This window comes from Halichoerus grypus, chromosome 10, assembly GCF_964656455.1.
Source record: "Halichoerus grypus chromosome 10, mHalGry1.hap1.1, whole genome shotgun sequence".
In the NCBI taxonomy this organism is placed as follows: Eukaryota; Metazoa; Chordata; class Mammalia; order Carnivora; family Phocidae; genus Halichoerus; species Halichoerus grypus.
This window is the reverse complement of record NC_135721.1, coordinates 126,971,871-126,990,239: the sequence shown is the minus strand read 5'-3', so window position 1 is coordinate 126,990,239 and position 18,369 is coordinate 126,971,871. Positions and strand designations below refer to the sequence as shown.

The following is an 18,369-nucleotide window of genomic DNA, read 5'->3' as shown; positions in this document are numbered from 1 at the left end:
GAGCCCTAGTATGCTACGGCATCCTTGTCTGTAATGAATGAACTGTCCTCTAATGAATCTAGAATGGTGCTAGTTATGTAACCATCCTTGGAAGAAATGAGGAAATCGTTACTTTAAATTGAGTAAAAAGGAACCCAAACCTAGGTCCTAGTGGGGACATTAGAGTTTCCTGGTTTTACCTTTTCATCGTTTATTTTGAGGGTTTTTGTTAGAAGTAACAACAGAAGACTTGTCCAGGCCTCCCGATGGCTCTCAGAATTCACTGTGATGAAATAGGCAAGGGCCTCACTGCACACGCTAGACGAATCAAGAGAGGGGGAGACACGTCAAACACATTAACCTCTCACATTCTATTGCAGTGGAGAACTCTTTGTTCTTGCAACAAGTAAATAAGTACTATGCCATCTGGAGCAAATCACTAAGCCTCAGTTTCCTCGACTGTAAAACAGGGATAAATAATTGTACCAAACCCAGGGCATTGCTGTGAAGTTTAAATGAAACCAGCGTGTTGAATGTTTGCTTAGCCCAGGGCCTGCTCACAGCTTTGGGCCCAGTCAGCGTTTGCACACAATGAACACAGAGCCGATCATCCAGAGTTGACTACACACTGCCTTTCTCTCTCTTCTCCTGTCACATAGGATTGCTACTTTTTCTTCTTTTAAAGTAATCTCCACCCTCAACGTGGGGCTGAAATGCAGGGACTGAAACTCACGACCCTGAAATGGAGAGCTGCATCCTCCACCAACTGAGCCACCCAGGTGCCCCTTAAGACATTTTCTTAAGTAGATTCCATACCAGTGGGATTACTGTGTCAAAAGAGAGAAACTGAACATTTTAAGGCTCCTGATTTTAATGCCACCTGCTTTCCGGAAAAATCCCCTCCCTGTACATCCCTACTAGCAGTGCAGGAGAGTGCATGTCTTATCACATGGCTGTCAACACTGCATGTTAATGGTTTTAAGTCTTGAAAGAGTGAAAAGAGCTTAGGCATAGCATCTTGCTCACAGGGAGCTGGGTGGCGAAGATCACTTTTCTGTCTGAGGCTCTCTCCATGCCATCCCACTGTCTCCCCATTGCTGCATTTCTGCATAATCCAAGTCAGGACACCCTGGTAATCCACATGATTCCAATACATTCCTCTTGGGAAGGAGAGAGGGTTGGAGGTTAGAGCCGACATCACCCTAAAGGGACTTCACTCCAGGCCTGCTGATTCTGAGCTCTCAGCACTTTTTACTGTCCGTGTTTCTGTGCCTTAAGAAACTTCTGAAAGAAATGAGGTCCTGCCCTATTCTGGGCATTAAGAAAAGTGAAATACAAGTGTCAGCAAATAGAAGGAAGAAGCAAAAAGGAAAGCAGCTTGTGAGGGTGTCAGCGTATAGGTATTTTTCTCTTATTCGTTTCAATTCAGAGTATTACTGTGATGCATTTTGTGTTTTATGGATAAGACATTTAATCAGAAACCAATCTTCTTACGTTAAAAGTCGCTGCTGTATTTCCTCCCAGGAATCTCTGCGGTTCTCGTCGACATACATCCGAAACAGGATCCTCAAACAACAGGCCAGGCTGCTGGTTTCTTGTTTTAGAAGATTAGGTTTAGATTTGCCTTTAAAACCTAGAGATTAGACAGTCATGTAAACAACGCACACTTCTAGGATAATGCTGAGAAATCATGCAGGAACCTAATCTAGTTACTTTAGGGAACACTGAAAGAAATATTTCACATTCTTTTTTTCAATTGAAGTATAATTGACATATAACATTAATCACATTTTCTTAAACAAAGCAGTACTAATCAGCCACAGAGATGTGTAAACCACTCTCACAAGCAAAACCTTATCACAGGCAAAGGCATAAAACATCTAGACATGGGGCGCCCGGGTGGCTCAGTCAGTTAAGTGTCTGCCTTCGGCTCAGGTCATAATCCCAGGGTCCTGGGATCGAGTTCCGCATCGGGCTCCCTGCTCAGTGCAGAGCCTGCTTCTCCCTCTCCCTCTGCCATTTCCTCTGCTTGTGCTCTCTGGCTCTATCTCTCTGTCAGATAAATAAATAAAATCTTAAAAAAAAAACAACAAACAAACATCTAGACATGTTAAAGCCATAAAGAAAAATGACATTATGAAATTGTGGATTAAAATAGCATTTGGGAAGAAAATTAATGGTTACCCAGCAATGGTAACAATACAAAAATTATATAAAGTATCACTTTTGTGCAAAGTTCACAAAATGAGACTCCCACTGTCACCTTGCATATATCACTTACCTCCAGGGTTTATGTATGTATTTTTGGAGGTGGTAAAGAGAGAGAACCCCTAAAAGCCTCAGCAAATGTATGAATGCTTTCTGTTTCTCCAAGACTACCACAATTTTTATATCACCATATTTAACTACACAATTTTATTTATTTAAAATATTTTATTATTTAACAGAGAGAGAGAGAGAGAGACAGCATGAGAGGGAACACAGCAGGGGCAGTGGGAGAGGGAGAAGCAGGCTTCCGCCTGAGCAGGGAGCCCGATGCAGGGCTGGGTCCCAGGACGCTGGGATCATGACCTGAGCCAAAGGCAGATGCTACCCAACTAAGCCACCCAGGCGCCCCAACTACACAATTGTAACGTAATGTAAAATGTCTCGGTTTGCTAGATCAGTTCAGGGCTCTATCTATCAATTCATTTTTCCATCAAATACTTCCTGAAAATCTCCCATGTGCCAGGCAATATTCCTGGTACTGGGATTGAATGTATCCAGCATGTCCTTCTTTTCCCCTCAAGCCTGAAAATATCTGGCGAGTTATTCCAGCTAAGTGTAAAATATCAGGAGTTTCCCAAAGGCTTTAATATTTTAGGATGGTGACCAGTGCGGCTGCCTGACCTAGCTGCTGTGTAGCCTTACCTGCTCTCCACAGGACAGTCCGTTGCTCGTAATTGGAGTTGAAGGCCTTTGAGAATGAGTGGGACTCCTGCAAGCAGTCCAGCAGCTTGAACAGGTGCTGGGAAGACATGCACTTGTACATGCCCTGATCCTCCGTCTCTATGTGGATATCTGCATCCAGCGTGTCTTGCTAGAGAGGGGAGGGTGGGAGAGCTACGTGAGGATGGGCTGGTTCTGGACATCGAGGCAGTCCTCACTTGCCAGAAGTTATCCTCTGTCTGAGAATCACACACTTCATTCCTCAGCACTCTGAACATTTCTCCGTTAGACTCTGTTCACCGGCCAGGGGAAGAATTATGCCCAGCTCCTGCCTGACATCAGGCTTTGCGGGCCCATTTTTCTGTTTTGTCAGGACCGCCTTCGTTGCATGAACATGAGCATGTGCTTCTCCAGTTATTTCACTACAGGACTGCACTGTCCTCTCTTTATATTTTATAACGAAATTAGAAAATGAGAAAGTCAAACTGTATTGTATGTGATAGAAGGTGTGAGTCTCACAACATACTATGAAAGACAGAAACTGCCAAGTGAAGCCTGAGTGGCATCTTTAGCTTCACCAGGTGATTAATGAACATAGTAAGCTCAACAACTGTGTTTTCAAATGTGAAGGGAAAAAAATATAAAAATAGGTATAAAATGCTAGAAATTTTTATTGAACATGTTGCCTAAAATGGAAGACATACTTAGGGATTTTCTATTTGTTGAGCCTTCTAGGAATGGAACTATCCTTCTTATAAACCAGAGATCACAAAAAAAAGTAGAGTTTGCAATATTCCCCAAATTGATCTATAGATCCAGTGCAATCCTTATCAAAATCCCAGATTACTACTTTGCAGAAATTGACAAGTTGGTCCTAAAATTCATATGGAAGCACAAGTAACACAGAATAGTCAAAACAATGTTGATAAAAGCAGCACAAAGTTAGAAGACTCATACTTCCAATTTCATTCAAGACACTGTGGTACTGGCATAAAGATGGACATATAGGTCAGTGGAACAGAACTGAGAGCCCAGAAATAAATCCTTATATTTAGGGTCAAGTGATTTCCAACATGGGTGCCAGAACAATTCACTGGGGTAAAAACAGGCTCTACAATAAATGGTGCTGGGACAACTGGATATCCACAGGCAAAACAATAAAGGTAAATGAACTAAGCAAAATGAACACAAAATGAACTAAAAAATGGATCACAGACCTACACGTAAAAGCTAAAATTATGAAACTCCTAAAAATAGTAACTCAGACTTCATTAAAACTAAAAGCTTTTGTGCTTCACAGGCCACCATCAAGAAACTGGAAAGACAATACACAGAATAGAAGAAAATAGTTGTAAATCATGTATCTGATAAGGAACTAGTATCCAGAATATATAAAAACTCTTACGATTCAATGTTAGAAAGTTAAAATATCCAATTTAAAAATGAGCAAAGGATTTGAATTGACATCTCTCCAAAGATACACAAATGGCCAATAAATACAGAAGATGCTCAATGTCACTAGGGAAACAGAAACCAACACCACAGTGAGATACCACTTCTCACCCACTGGGATGACTGTGACAATTAAAAAAAAAAAGAAAAAAAGACAATAACAACTATTGATGAAGATGTGGAGAAACTAGAGACTTCATCCATTGCTGCTGGGAAGGTAAAATAGGCTAGCTGTTCTAGAAGACAGTCTGGCAATTCCTCAAAAAGGAAGGCACAGAGTTAACATATGACCCAGCAATTCCACTCCTATGTACGTGCTCAAGAGAATTAAAAACATGTCCACATAAAAACTTGTATACAAATGTTCACAGCAGTGTTATTCACCATAGCCAGACAATGGGAACAACCTAAATGTCTGTCAGTGGATGACTGGATGAACAAAATAGTGGTACAGCCTTACAATGGAATATTACTTTATATATGAACACACATCCACACATATGTAACAACATGGATGTTACATGCTACATATACAGGCTACAATGTGGATGAACTTGGAAAACATTATGCTAAGTGAAAGAAGCCAGACACAAAAGCTCACATATTATATGATTCTATTAAATATGAAATATCCAGATTAGGCAAATCCATAGAGACGGAAAGTAGCTTAGTGGTTGTCAAGGGCTGGGCTGAAGAGGGAAGGGGGAGTGACTGCTAATTATGAGGGCATTCACTTTGGCAATGATAAAAATATTCTGGAATTAAACAGGGGTGATGTCTGCACAACTCTTGTGAATATACAAAAATCTGAACACTCATTCACAGGATCTGCTAGCCCCTGAAGCACTTACATTTACAACCTATGGTGTAATGTTACTGTCCAACTTTTGGATACTCAATCCTCCGTCTCCAAGAATAACATATTATATAAAAGGCTGTACGTACAAAGTAAACTTTAAAGGAAAAACTGGTATCTTTATCCATATAGTTTTTTGTTATTTATGGTTAAATTGTACACCAATTATGAGGGATAATCCCCCTGATTAATAACACTCTTTTTCCAAAGCACCCAAGGTGGGGCTGGCATGCCAACAGTAGGATGCTGGTAAATTGGCTTTCTGGGAAATTTAAAGAAAAGAAAAAAGAAAAAAAAGCCCTGATTTTTAGTGTTTGCTGATTTCCGTGGTATAAATATCACAGCCAATTTCTCAAGCCACCAATATGCCATGACTGGAGGAAGGGCTGGGGAGCTGCGTGACCCTTCAAGCTGGCTCCAGCACAGCACTGTATCTGAGCAACGTCCCCGCACACGAGGACGTCCTTCTTGGAGCTGGTCTTCTTACCTGGGCAGCAACCATGTGTTCTGCATCTTCCTTTTTGCTCGTTGCAGGGTAGAACACGATGTTGTCGATGGTCTGTATCAGTTCCAACTGGACCACACACTTGATGAGGAGGCTGGCAAACAGTTTCTGATCTATATTAGATGATAAAGATTAACCCTAATAATGATTCAGCCAGTGTTGAACTAAGTATTCCCAGAGCTCCTACTATGTTTCAGGCACGGTTCTTGATGCTGTGGCAGAAGAGTGAATAAGCTGGACAAAAACCCCATGGCAGAGACAGACAATAAACAGGATATTTAAGTCTAAGGTACAATATGTCAAATGACGATGACAAAGGTAAGAATAGGGATGAGGTAGAGATGGTGTCGGGGTGGGGCTGCAAGTTTAAACAAGCTGGTCAGGAAAGGGCTCTCTGCAAATGTGATACCTGAGCAAAGACCTGAGGGGAGGAGTCAGCTATGCAGGGACCCTATCTTCCAACAAACTTCTCTGCCACCTGCAGGGACTCCTACAGACAGCTCTGGACTATGCCCTAAGCACTCCAGGCCCAGGTTCCTGCAGCAGCCAGACTCTCCAAAGTGGTTGGCTGTCAGTCTTGAGGGGATGGGGCTCTTTTCCGTTCTTAGTTCCCAATTGCTTTCTGTCTGCTCTGGAGGTGTATCTGCTTCTGTTTCCCTCAAGAATCTTCTCTGTTCAAATCATTGGTGTGATTTCTGCCTACTGACTAGACTCTGGCTAGTATCTCTTCCCTCCATCTTTGTCTTCTCACTCCCTGGGCGCAGGGGCGGCAGCCCGTGTTGGGCACTTCACTGGTGACTGATTTGACTATAATGAAAGTAGAGATTCCTTTTTCAACTTATTGTTATAGAATCCGAATGTTGAAATCATTAGACGAAGTGTTTAGTGATGGCAAACAAGGAGGATGGATCATCTTCAAGTTTTGGAAAGTGACTGTGAAATTTTGTGGTGTGTGTGTGTGTGTGAATTTATATAAATTCTCCATGTAGAATCAGTTTTAATTAAAGAATATGGTGGAGTTGCAGCACATGTACATTTAATTTATGCCAATTTAGTGACGTCACCTTGGACCACAAATGACAAGGGAAGAAACAGTCCAAGTGGTGTGCGAATGTGCCTACTGCCCACTCACTGAGCTAATGCCCACAGGGCGGGCTGCTCTGGGCAAGTGGGAGCATGCTCCCAGGAGGAAGGGCAGGGGTCTCAAGTTCCAGGCCCCTCTCAGAGCACAAACCTCTTGCTGCACCAAGAGTGGCTCTATTTAAAGAACTGTACGTGTACTCTCCCACACAAGCCAAACCTTTATCTGGAGCTGATGAGGCAGCAGACCTTGCTCACTGGCCCCTGCAGAGACCCTGGTTATGCTGCAGATACTGAAGAACGGCGTGTGAGTGTCCAACATGGTGCCTTTTTAATGGATTCCAAGGGTGGTTATGTTTTATGCCTTCAAAGATAGTTGGTGGCCACACGTGGCTGTGTCTAATACACTGCTTCAAAAGTTAATGGCAGTGTCGACACCAAAAGCCTGGCGTGTCTGAAGAAAAACAACAGGGCCACAGCTGGAAAGAGACCAGACCACAAAACCAGGAATGTTCCAGCCTCTCAGTCAGCTAAAAGTGTGTCTGAATCCCAACTCTACTGCACAGTGGCAAGTCACATTATCCGTCTCGGTCCCAGTACACGCAAATGTAAACAGCACCTCCTCAAAGGGCTAGAGGGATGATTACACGAGATCACACACATGAAACACACAGTGCAGCGCCTGCCTCATAGTGACTGTTAAACCTGTTTTTTAAAGTGACAGTAAAACATGACCACAAGTAACACTGACAAACTGATAAAAGTAATCTGACACTCATGTCCAGAAAAGGGATCTCTAACACATGAAAAGCTCCTCCAAACCAGTAAAAAGACTAACAGCCAATATAAAATGAGGAACGATTTGGAGAGATGATGAAAAAATAGAAAGGTTCTTAAACACATGAAAAACTTCTCAGTTTCACTCATAATTAGAAAACTGCAAATTAAAACTACTCCAAAGATAGGAAGTATCACCTATGTGTTCCTGAGGATCATGTAAACAGGAATCTGTAATTATCTGTCAAAATGGCAAGTGCACTTCACCCAGCAGTCCTACTGCTAGGAATTTATTATATAAATAAACTCATGAATGACACACATTATTAGGTGATTCAATGTAGTACTGTTTGTAACAGAAAAAGATGGGGAATAATATAAACGTCCATTAGTAGGAACCCAATTAAGCAAATAATAGTACATCTATATCCTGGGATGACATATAATAAAAAGTATAAAAGAATGTGGAAGCTTTTTAGGTACTGATTTTGAATGGTCTCAAAAATACACTAAGTGAAAAAAGAATACACATAGTATTCTGTAATTTGTATAAAAAGGACAGGAGAATTCATGCGCGCACACACACATGTGTTTATGGATATTATGCTCTTTCTTGCATATGGGTAACAGTTGGAAATGCACACAAGAAACTGGTGACACAGGCTGCCACAAAGAAGGGACTGGCAGACTGAGGCACGGGGTGGAAGAAAGGCTTATCATGTTCACCTTTTGTACCTTCTGAATATTTGAATACGTAAACATGTTACCTATTTTAAAATAAATAAATGAAAACAACTAAAAAAAGCGCCTTACTTGCATATGGTCTACCTTTCCAGCTGTCATCGGTTGGGTTAGAGAGTTGGCTCTGGCCTCTCTCAGAGGCGTTTTTATCTATGCTGCTTAGAGACTGGCGGTCCAGATCCACATCCTACAAGCAACCCAGAGAGAAATAAAATGTTCACTTTCTTTATCCACAATTCAGTACCTGGGCGGATATGCACCTGTTTTGACACTGGGGGCCAACCTGAATTTAAGCGCTTTGCTTAGCTTGAAGTAAAATTATACTGCCTGCTTAATTAGGCTACATAGGAGAGATTACTAATGTCACGTATTTTCTCCCTCCCATTAAAATTTCACATTTTCTTATTCCTACTTAGAAGGTATTTCTTTATATATTATGATTTAACAATGAATGTGACATGGGGCGCCTGGGTGGCTCAGCCAGTTGAGCATCGACTCTTGATCTCAGTTGATCTCAGGGTCATGAGTTCAAACCCCAACTCAGGGTCTGAACTCCAAGCCCAGCGTGGAGTGGAGCCCCCTTAAAAAAAAAACCAAACAACCAGAAAACATAAGTGTAGCAAATTAATGAGGACAAGCTCAAAAGTTCTAGTGTGATATACTGGGTATTTACCCCAAAGATACAAAAGTAGGGACCCGAAAGGCTACGTGCACCCCGATGTTTATAGCAGCAATGTCCACAATAGCCAAACTGTGGAAAGAGCCAAGATGTCCATCAACAGATGAATGGATAAAGAAGATTTGGTATATATATACAATGGAATATTATGCAGCCATCAAAAGGAATAAGATCTTGCCATTTGCAACGATGTGGATGGAACTGGAGGGTATTATGCTGAGCGAAATAAGTCAAACAGAGAAAGACATGTATCATATGACCTCACTGATATGAGGAATTCTTAATCTCAGGAAACAAACTGAGGGTTGGTGGAGTGGGGGGTGGGGTGGGAGGGATGGGGTGACTGGGTGATGGACACTGGGGAGGGTATGTGTTCTGGTAAGCGCTGTGAATTGTGCAAGACTGTTGAATCTCAGATCTGTACCTCTGAAACAAATAATGCAATATATGTTAAGAAAGAAAAAAAGAAGAAGAAGAATGTAGCAGGAGGGGAAGAATGAAGGGGGGGAAATCGGAGGGGGAGAAGAACCATGAGAGACAATGGACTCTGAAAAACAAACTGAGGGTTCTAGAGGGGAGGGGGGTGGGAGGATGGGTTAGCCTGGTGATGGGTATTGAGGAGGGCACGTTCTGCATGGAGCACTGGGTGTTATGCACAAACAATGAATCATGGAACACTATATCTAAAACTAATGATGTAATGTATGGGGATTAACATAACAATAAAAAAAATTAAAAAAAAAATTCTAGTGTGATAGCTAGCTTTTTAAAATGTTGACAGAAGGCAGTTAACAAACAAAAAAATGTTTAAATAAGGTGCTTCATTTTTTAAGTTGCTATATACCAAATGCCTTTTTTTTTTTTTTTAAGTAGGCTCCACACCCAATGTGGGGCTTGAACTCACAACCCTGAGCTTAAGAGTTGCATTCTCCGGGGTGCCTGGGTGGCTCAGTTGGGTTAAGTGTCTGCCTTTGGCTCAGGTCATGATCCCAGGGTCCTGGGATTGAGTCCCACATTGGGCTCCCTGCTCAGCGGGGAGCCTGCTTCTCCCTCTCCCTCTGCTGCTCCCCCTTGCTTCTGCTCTCTGTCAAATAAACAAAATCTTAAAAAAAAAAAAAAAAAAAAAGGAAAGAGTTGCGTGCTCCTCTGACTGAGTCAGCCAGGCGCCCCCAAATGCCTTTTAAAATCTAATGGCCTTGGGGCGCCTGGGTGGCTCAGTTGTTAAGCGTCTGCCTTCGGCTCGGGTCATGATCCCAGGGTCCTGGGATCGAGCCCCACATTGGGCTCCCTGCTTGGCAGGAAGCCTGCTTCTCCCTCTCCCACTCCCCCTGCTTGTATTCCCTCTCTTGCTGTCTCTCTCTGTGAAATAAATAAATAAAATCTTCAAAAAAAAAAAAATCTAATGGCCTTATGGTTATTTGGGAATAGACGTTAATACAAAGCCCCTGTACACCAAGGTTTTAAAAGTGAGACTTGAATCAGAACTTCTCTATGTGGCCTCACACAGAAAATAAGAACCACTATCTCACTGGTGTAGAGGAAAGCACTCGTTATTTAAGAGGATAATAAATAAGGATAATTTTACCAAGGCATTATTTCTATCAGCAGAACACCAGAACTGAGAGTCCAGCAAGGGAGAATTTGTTAAATAGATTACAATAATGTACAGCCACTAAAAAATCTGCTCTCAGAGAATATTTAAGAATCTTTTTTTTTTAAAGATTTTATTTATTTTTTTGACAGAGAGAGACATAGCGAGAGCAGAAACACAAGCAGGGGGAGTGGGAGAGGGAGAAGCAGGCTTCCTGCAGAGCAGGGAGCCCAATGTGGGACTCGATCCCAGGACCCTGGGATCATGACCTGAGCCGAAGGCAGACGCTTAACGACTGAGCCACCCAGGCGCCCGAATATTTAAGAATCTTAAAAATGCTCACATGTTGTTAGGTAAAACATTATGTGCCAAGTGCTCCTGGATTTCAAACATATGTGGGTTAGGTATGTGCTGTTACACAAAGAAAGAACTAGAAATGTAAACTATGGTTTTTATTGGGTGAGGTGACTTATTTTTTTGTACTTTCTAAAAAAGATGTTAATGAACATGTATAGATTTAAATCTTTTCTTTTTTTTTCTTTTTCAAGATCTTATTTATTTATTTGACAGACAGAGAAAGCACGAGCAGGGGGAGTGGGAGAGGGAGAAGCAGGCTCCCCGCTGAGGAGGGAGTCCGATGCGGGACTCGATCCCAGGACCCTGGGATCATGACCTGAGCTGAAGGCAGACGCTTAACCATCGGAGCCACCCAGGTGCCCTCTTTTTTTTTTTTTAAGACATCTTTACACCCAACGTGGGACTTGAACTCACGACCCTGAGATCAAGAGCTGAATGCTCCACTGACTAAGCCAGCCAGGCGCCCTTAGTTTTTAAATCTTATAACCTTTTTTATTCACTTCTCATCAGAAAAGCACAAACTGTTTGGGTTCCTTAATTTTTTACTATAATACAAGATCAAAGAAAAGACATCAACAAAAAACCCTACCAAATGTTTTTCTGACGAATCTTCCTCCATTCCTACAGGTCTCCAAGTCAGCAAACTGAAGGGAATGCAAGAGAAGGAAAATGATCCATGTGAAAGGCAAACTGGAGTCTTAATATGTCTACCGAGCACAGAAATAAACAGCAATAAGCACATTCACACTCACACGTGTGGGATGGTTGTTTTGAAGATATCCAGCATACAACTGCATGTCTCATCCCAGACGTCGGGACTGAATTTCTCCCCATTGGATATTACTAAGTTTTCTAAGCAATTGGTACCTGACCGAGCCAACTGCTCATTATCTGCAAAATAAAGCAACATCTATCATGAAACTTCCACTGCTGTTTTGATTCCCATCAGGGCACTAATGCTTCATATTGCAAGGTGGAGACGACATGATGGGGGGCTCTGCAGGCTCTTATTGAAGGAAGCAACGATACAGCCAGTAGTAAAACTTTTATTGTTTAAGCAGGCTATAAAGAGATAAAATTATTTATCACAGCTTTATTGCTAGGGATGGAAGGTGGTCAGTTTGCTACTTAATTAACTGACTTCTTATATGATGTATTAGTAAAGGATGGAAATATTAGACCAGTGTTTCTCCCCTGAACATTGCCATACCAGTATCGACTGTTTTACATTTATTTTAAAACAGAGTCACTTTTTGAAAAAACACATCGAAGCTTTGTCTTAAGCCAAAACTATCTATGGAATCCAGGTCAAATGTGCTACATGGGCATTTTTCCTAGCACGCACTACCTCTACACATAAGTACTCAAATGAACAATGTTCACTGATGAAGCTGTTAATACTGACCCCATTTTAAAAACATTACAGAAAACTTCAAATATAGACAAAAGTAGAAAAAACCAGCATAATATACAAAGGCAAATCTTTAAAAATATAGTAATAATTACATCCCTTCTTTAAGAAATGCCTTATAAACTGGCTTGAGGAGTTTGTTTTTTTTTTTAAGATTTTATTTATTTATTTGACAGAGAGACACAGCGGGAGAGGGAACACAAGCAGGGGGACTGGTAGAGGGAGAAGCAGGCTTTCCGTGGAGCAGGGAGCCCAATGTGGGGCTCGATCCCAGGACCCTGGGATCATGACCTGAGCCAAAGGCAGAGACTTAAGGACTGAGCCACCCACGCGCCCCAAGGAGATTGTTTTGATACTCTAAGTAAAAATACACATTTTCACCAATTATATATCATACTCCTTCGCATTACATTCTTGCTTTTACATATTGAAAAATTAATCTCTCAGTAAAAACTAAGTCAAGAAGAATGACACCCAGAGGCATAGCGAGTACCTTGTTTTACACACCACTGCAGCTGTGCAAACACATCAGACAGAAGCACTTCATTCAGAGCTTCATAAAACTGGGTGAACACATCACAAATGGCATAGAGTGCGTGATTGCAAGTTGTTGTCATCCACTCGGATTTCTGGAAAAACAAAATGATAATGCTGAGAGGCCACTCTCCTTGTGGGGAGATGGCACTCTCCTGCATCATGGGCAAAACTGTTCTGGTGTGAAATCTGGCAGTATGTGTCAAGAGCCTTTTCAATGCTCACACCCACGGACGCAGGAACACGGCTGGCAGGAATGGACCCTAAGGAAAGAATCACAGATCTGAGGGTGAAGGTCTATGAATAAAGAGGTTTACACCACACTGGCACTTACACACTGAAAACACAGATACAAATACCCAGCAAGGCGGCAACTAAATTAAGTGCATCTGTATGACAAAAAGAGTCTCACGCTCTATGGACTGAGCCAGCCATGGGACCCTGGTATTTCATTTTTGTAAAAAGAAAACACACAAGCAGTATGTGAAGGGGTTAATAGTGGTTGCCTGTGGAAGCTGTGGCTTTCAAATGTTTTGTTTTTCTGTCTTCTGATTTTCTTTTTTAAAGATTTATTTATTTATTTTTGAGAGAGAGAGGGAGAGAGAATCCCAAGCAGACTCTGTGCTGAGCACAGAGTCTGACTCACAGCTCCATCTCATGACCCTGAGATCGTGACCTGAGCCGAAATCAAAGTCAGATGCTCAACTGACTGAGCCACCCAGGTGCCCCTCTGATTTGTTTTATAATGAAGAAAATTTTAAGTTACTTTAAAATATAATTAGAAGACTGAATCTAAGACTGTGACTTCAACCATATTTTAACCAGGCAGAAGACGGAGGGAAATTTGCCAAAACATTAACTCTAATTTCTGAATGGTAAAATTATGAGTTTTCTGTATATTCTTAACATTCCATATTAAACTTATGCTGCTTTTATACCGGGGGGGGGGTAGATAATGGTATTCCTAAAAGTAGGTAAAAAAGTGACTCTCTCTAAAAATCTTGATAAAGAATATCCTCTCCCCTTCCCTCTATCCCTAGGGAAGAAATAACAAAGATAACCAGAGGCGTCAAACTTCCTTAAGAAAAAAAAAAGGCCTAATATTTGCCAATGTCATCTCCAACTGTAACTTCATTAAAAATTTTTAAGATTTTATTTATTTATTTGAGAGAGAGAGTGCTCATGGGGCGGGGAGGAGCAAAGGGGGAGGGAGAGAGAGGGGAAAGAATCCCAAGCAGATTCTTTGATGAATGCAGAGCCCGATGCAGGGCCAAAACCAAGAATCGGATGCTTAAAGAACTGAGCCACCCAGGCACCCCAGAACTTTTTTTTAAAAGATTTTACTTTTAAGTAATCTCTACACCCAACATGGAGCTCGAACTCACAACCCCGACATCAAGAGTCGCACACTCTACCGACTGAGCCAGCCAGGTGCCTGTAAAAATGCTTTTAATGAGTTTTTTTTTAGGGACCAGAGACATTCCATTTTTTTACTGACTGCTGAGAAGCTGGTATAAACCAAGTAACTGAGAGGAGCAGGTGCCCTGTTGAACTGGCAGGTACAATGCCCGACGGCAAAGCGGGTGGGCCATGATGACTTATTTCCTCTCGCCCTTCCCCAAATGGGGACAGTTTCTTAGCACTAGTTGATTCTGGTATAAGAGTGCTTGGAAGGGGGTTTCCATTAAAAAAAACTTTTTTAGAGATTTTATTTATTTGAGAGAGAGCGAGCACAAGCAGGGGGAGTGGGAGAGGGACAAGGGGCCCGATCCCAGGACCCTGGGATCATGACCTGAGCCAAAGGCAGAGGCTTAACCGACTGAGCCACCCAGGTGCCCCAGGGTTTCCATTTTTTTTTTTTTTTTAAAGATTTTATTTATTTATTTGACAGAGAGAGAGAGACACAGCGAGAGAGGGAACACAAGCAGGGGGAGCAGGAGAGGGAGGAGCAGGCTTCCCGCGGAGCAGGGAGCCCGATGCGGGGCTCAATTCCAGGACCCCGGGATCATGACCTGAGCCGAAGGCAGACGCTTAACGACTGAGCCACCCAGGCGCCCTGTCCCGGGGTTTCCATTTTAAAACACACCTCCAGGAGCTCAAAATGCCAGACTTGTATGGGGATGATGACATAACCCTGGAGGAGACGAAAGCAGAGAGGCCTCCCCGGCCGTATCCAGGGCACCGTGTTAGTCATCACCTACCTCTGACTGCTGCTCAGGGAGTTTCATATTGTCAAAAATCCTGAACACGATTCTGAACAGGTCCTGCCACCAGTGCTTTTCAAAGGTGTGGCCGTAGCTCTTCATGATCTCGAACATGACCGTGAGTCCTCTGCAGGAACAAAGACAGGCGCAGAAAGGGATGGGGGTGAGGAGGAAAGAACAGCAGAGAAGAGAGTGGGAGAGCATGGGGTCAGGTGAGCAGGTGACCGAGGCTCATTCTGTGACAGAAGGGGCACCGTCCCGGGACATGGTTACCTTGTCCGAACATCTAGCTTGCATCTGTTAATGATGCAGGAGAGCTCAAACAGGATGGGGAACCAGCCTCGGACCCAGACCCTGTCGCCAGGAGCAACATTCATGTCGTCGCTTGTGTATTCTTGTAGCACCTGCCAGGAGAGTCATCTCTCAGACACAGACTATGCAAGCAAAGGAAGAAACTAAAAGGGAACTACACGAAGGTTAAGGCCCCACACATTTCCCCCTCCTAACAACATCCATTCAGCAACGGCAGGATAGGGAATCTCCAGGAGGCAAACACAAGCCTCTCCCAAGTGCATGCGAGCAGTTATGCCTATGGACCTTTGTGGGTTTTAGAATAAGCTGAGTGGGCAGACCACTGCTGAGTTAACTTAGGCACCAGGACGTGAAGTCAGCTGTTCAAGGTCACGCAGCTAGGAGCTGGAAATCTTTCCAGTCTGGATGTGAAACCCCACTCCCTGCCCTGCCTCTGGGATTTCGAGCCCTTTGATCTGTAACTACTCTTGAAGCGTGGTACTATCCGCTGTAATGAAATTTCTTTATCAGCTCTGGTTACCCAGCACTAGGCCATTTCTCTCTGCGCCTCCATCAACTCCCCCGTACAATGGGGACATAATTGCCAATCTCATAGGTCTAATGTGGAAACTAAATAAATCAATACACAGAAAAGATCTGAAGGAGAGATCTGTATCGGCCGTCGCAGTTTAGACGTGCTTATTTCTACCCAATTTCAGTATGAGACTGTCCTTTAAACCAAGCGGGCCTCTTTGGAAAGGTGAGACATGACAGAAAAACCCCAAACATTTCTGGGAGAAAACAAAAGGTGATTTTTTAAAATGCAACTTCTCAGCCATGTCACAATGGTAAAATGTCATTTCCTTAAGAGGGAGGTTTGTTTTCTTTCAAATAGAAAGGTCTAGCTTCTTCAACTTTGCCAAAATTCAAAGCTAAATACCCATCTCCTACAAAAACAATTAGAATACCCGGTAAAAGTTCAGTAGGAGTAAAAGAAGTAATTTCATACATACAAAAGGAGAGAAGGGGTAGAACCCCAGCAATGGGCAGCATTTAGGGCAAACATGCATTTCTAAAAGCGTAGCTGGAACGCTCTTTGCGATTCCTTTTCTCCCCAGTGCCCAAGCGGGAGGAGAGGAAATGATGTACCCGAGGCCTCTCGGAGACGTATTTCCCACAGAAGCGGATGAGCCGGATCGCCTCCATGCTCGTGTCGGGGAAGGCGGCATTGCAGGCAAACTCCGACAAGCACTTCACAGCGTCCTGAAAGGAATCGATGGCTGCAGGGAAATGGTGCTGGAAAATAGTTGCTGCGGAAACAAAGCCATGTTTTTTATAAGACCAGGAAATTTAAAAATGGGGATCGAACACCCCCCACCCTGAAGGGACTACTTCTGCGAAAATCTAAGAAAAGCATGTCACTATCTCTAGAAGATAGCATTTCTTATTAAATTATTCAGGAATGAATCAATTGGGCACTGCCTGGGCTAAACTGGTTCCTGAGTTCCAATATTCATTCACTCACTCATTCATTCATCATTTACTGAGTGCCAACTATGTGCAAAGCACAGTTGTGGGCCCTGGGGACAGAGGTGACCAATTAAATTTCCTGCCTCACGATACTCGTGCTCCAATGGGCAAAACAGACAATAATCGCCTAAACCAATACATATATAAAATATAAAATAATCTCAGGTTGGGTGAGTGCTGGGTGAGGGGACAGAAGGCAGTAGGGGCTGCTTAGGCTGGGGGTCAGGGAAGGACTCTCTGAAGAGGCCCTACCTGACAAATGTCCCTAAGGAAGTGAGAGAGGACAAGCCATAGAAAACCAAGTTTCACCAGGATGCCAAGGTGCCCGTTTCAACTTAAACTATTTTAGGATGGAGCTTGAGGAAATGGAGAGGACAATGATCTCTGTGTGAAGTTGGCCCTCAGTGGTCTGCCTGACAGAAGCTGAGCACTGGGCAAAGCTCTAGCGCTGGTTCGGTGATCCTGAGCACACTCCTTTAATTCCCCGGCCGTTCCTGTCCTAAGACAGCCCTTTGGATTGTGGAAGAGCATCTCCAAATAAAGGGGCATTTCCTCTGAACAGGAAGCAGGTAGTCCACCAGTAGTAGAAACAACAAACAGTAGACTTTCAAACAGCAGCAGTTCTTCTGGGAGTTCATCAGTTCATTCTGCTCAGCAACAACCTCCGGGATCTGTTTCTCAGGAGCCAAGACCACCTCTTCAGCAGCCTCAGGTTCCTCCCCCGGAAGTTAGAATGACTGTCCCTCCTTTAGCAACAACAAGTTCTGCTCCAGTGGCGGCGCCTTCTACTGCCCCAGGGACTTACCCTATGCCTCAGACACAAATGGGATGCTCCCAGCCTGCTCCTAAAATGGAAACCCCTGCTATTAGACCACCCTCTCATGGCACAACTGCCCCTCACAATCCAGCTCCAGTGCAAAATTATCTGTTGCAGTCCTCAGTGTCAATCACATTAAAAGACCTCACAGTGTTCCCTCTTCTGTCCAGCTACCTTCAACCTTAAGTACACAAAGTGCTTGTCAAAATTCAGTACATCCAGCTCCCAATTTCAGTGCCCCCTTACCATTTGGGCCCTTTAGCACATTGTTTGAAAACAGCCCTACTTCTGCTCATGCCTTCTGGGGAGGATCTGTTGTTTCATCTCAGTCAACACCAGAATCTATGCTATCAGGAAAACCCTCATATTTGCCAAATTCAGATCCTTTACCTCAGTCTGATACTTCTAAAGCTCCAGGTTTTAGACCACCATCACAGAGACCCGCTCCAAGTCCCTCAGCTATTGTCAATATGGACTCACCATATGGTTCTGTAACACCTTCTTCTACACATTTGGGAAACTCTGCCTCAAACCTTTCAGGAGGTCACATGTATGGACCTGGGGCACCCCTTGGAGGAGCACCCACAGCTGCTAACTTTAACAGACAACATTCTTCCCCACGTAGTTTGCTGACTCC

The 18,369-nt window shown here is 43.1% G+C and overlaps 1 protein-coding gene across 1 annotated transcript in view; it reads right to left on the bottom strand.

Moving 5' to 3' along the window:
* Window positions 1–18,369, bottom strand: part of ARFGEF2 (ARF guanine nucleotide exchange factor 2) — a 91,560-nt gene that overhangs the window by 1,014 nt on the left and 72,177 nt on the right. The window contains exons 28-38 of the mRNA XM_078057286.1: window positions 16,535–16,695; window positions 15,368–15,498; window positions 15,092–15,221; window positions 12,850–12,985; window positions 11,698–11,836; window positions 11,535–11,589; window positions 8,391–8,505; window positions 5,703–5,833; window positions 2,890–3,058; window positions 1,474–1,612; window positions 180–297 (exon numbers count right to left, since the gene is read on the bottom strand). Coding sequence (XP_077913412.1) covers window positions 180–297; window positions 1,474–1,612; window positions 2,890–3,058; window positions 5,703–5,833; window positions 8,391–8,505; window positions 11,535–11,589; window positions 11,698–11,836; window positions 12,850–12,985; window positions 15,092–15,221; window positions 15,368–15,498; window positions 16,535–16,695 — 1,424 coding nt within the window. The remainder of the gene's footprint in view (window positions 1–179; window positions 298–1,473; window positions 1,613–2,889; window positions 3,059–5,702; window positions 5,834–8,390; window positions 8,506–11,534; window positions 11,590–11,697; window positions 11,837–12,849; window positions 12,986–15,091; window positions 15,222–15,367; window positions 15,499–16,534; window positions 16,696–18,369) is intronic.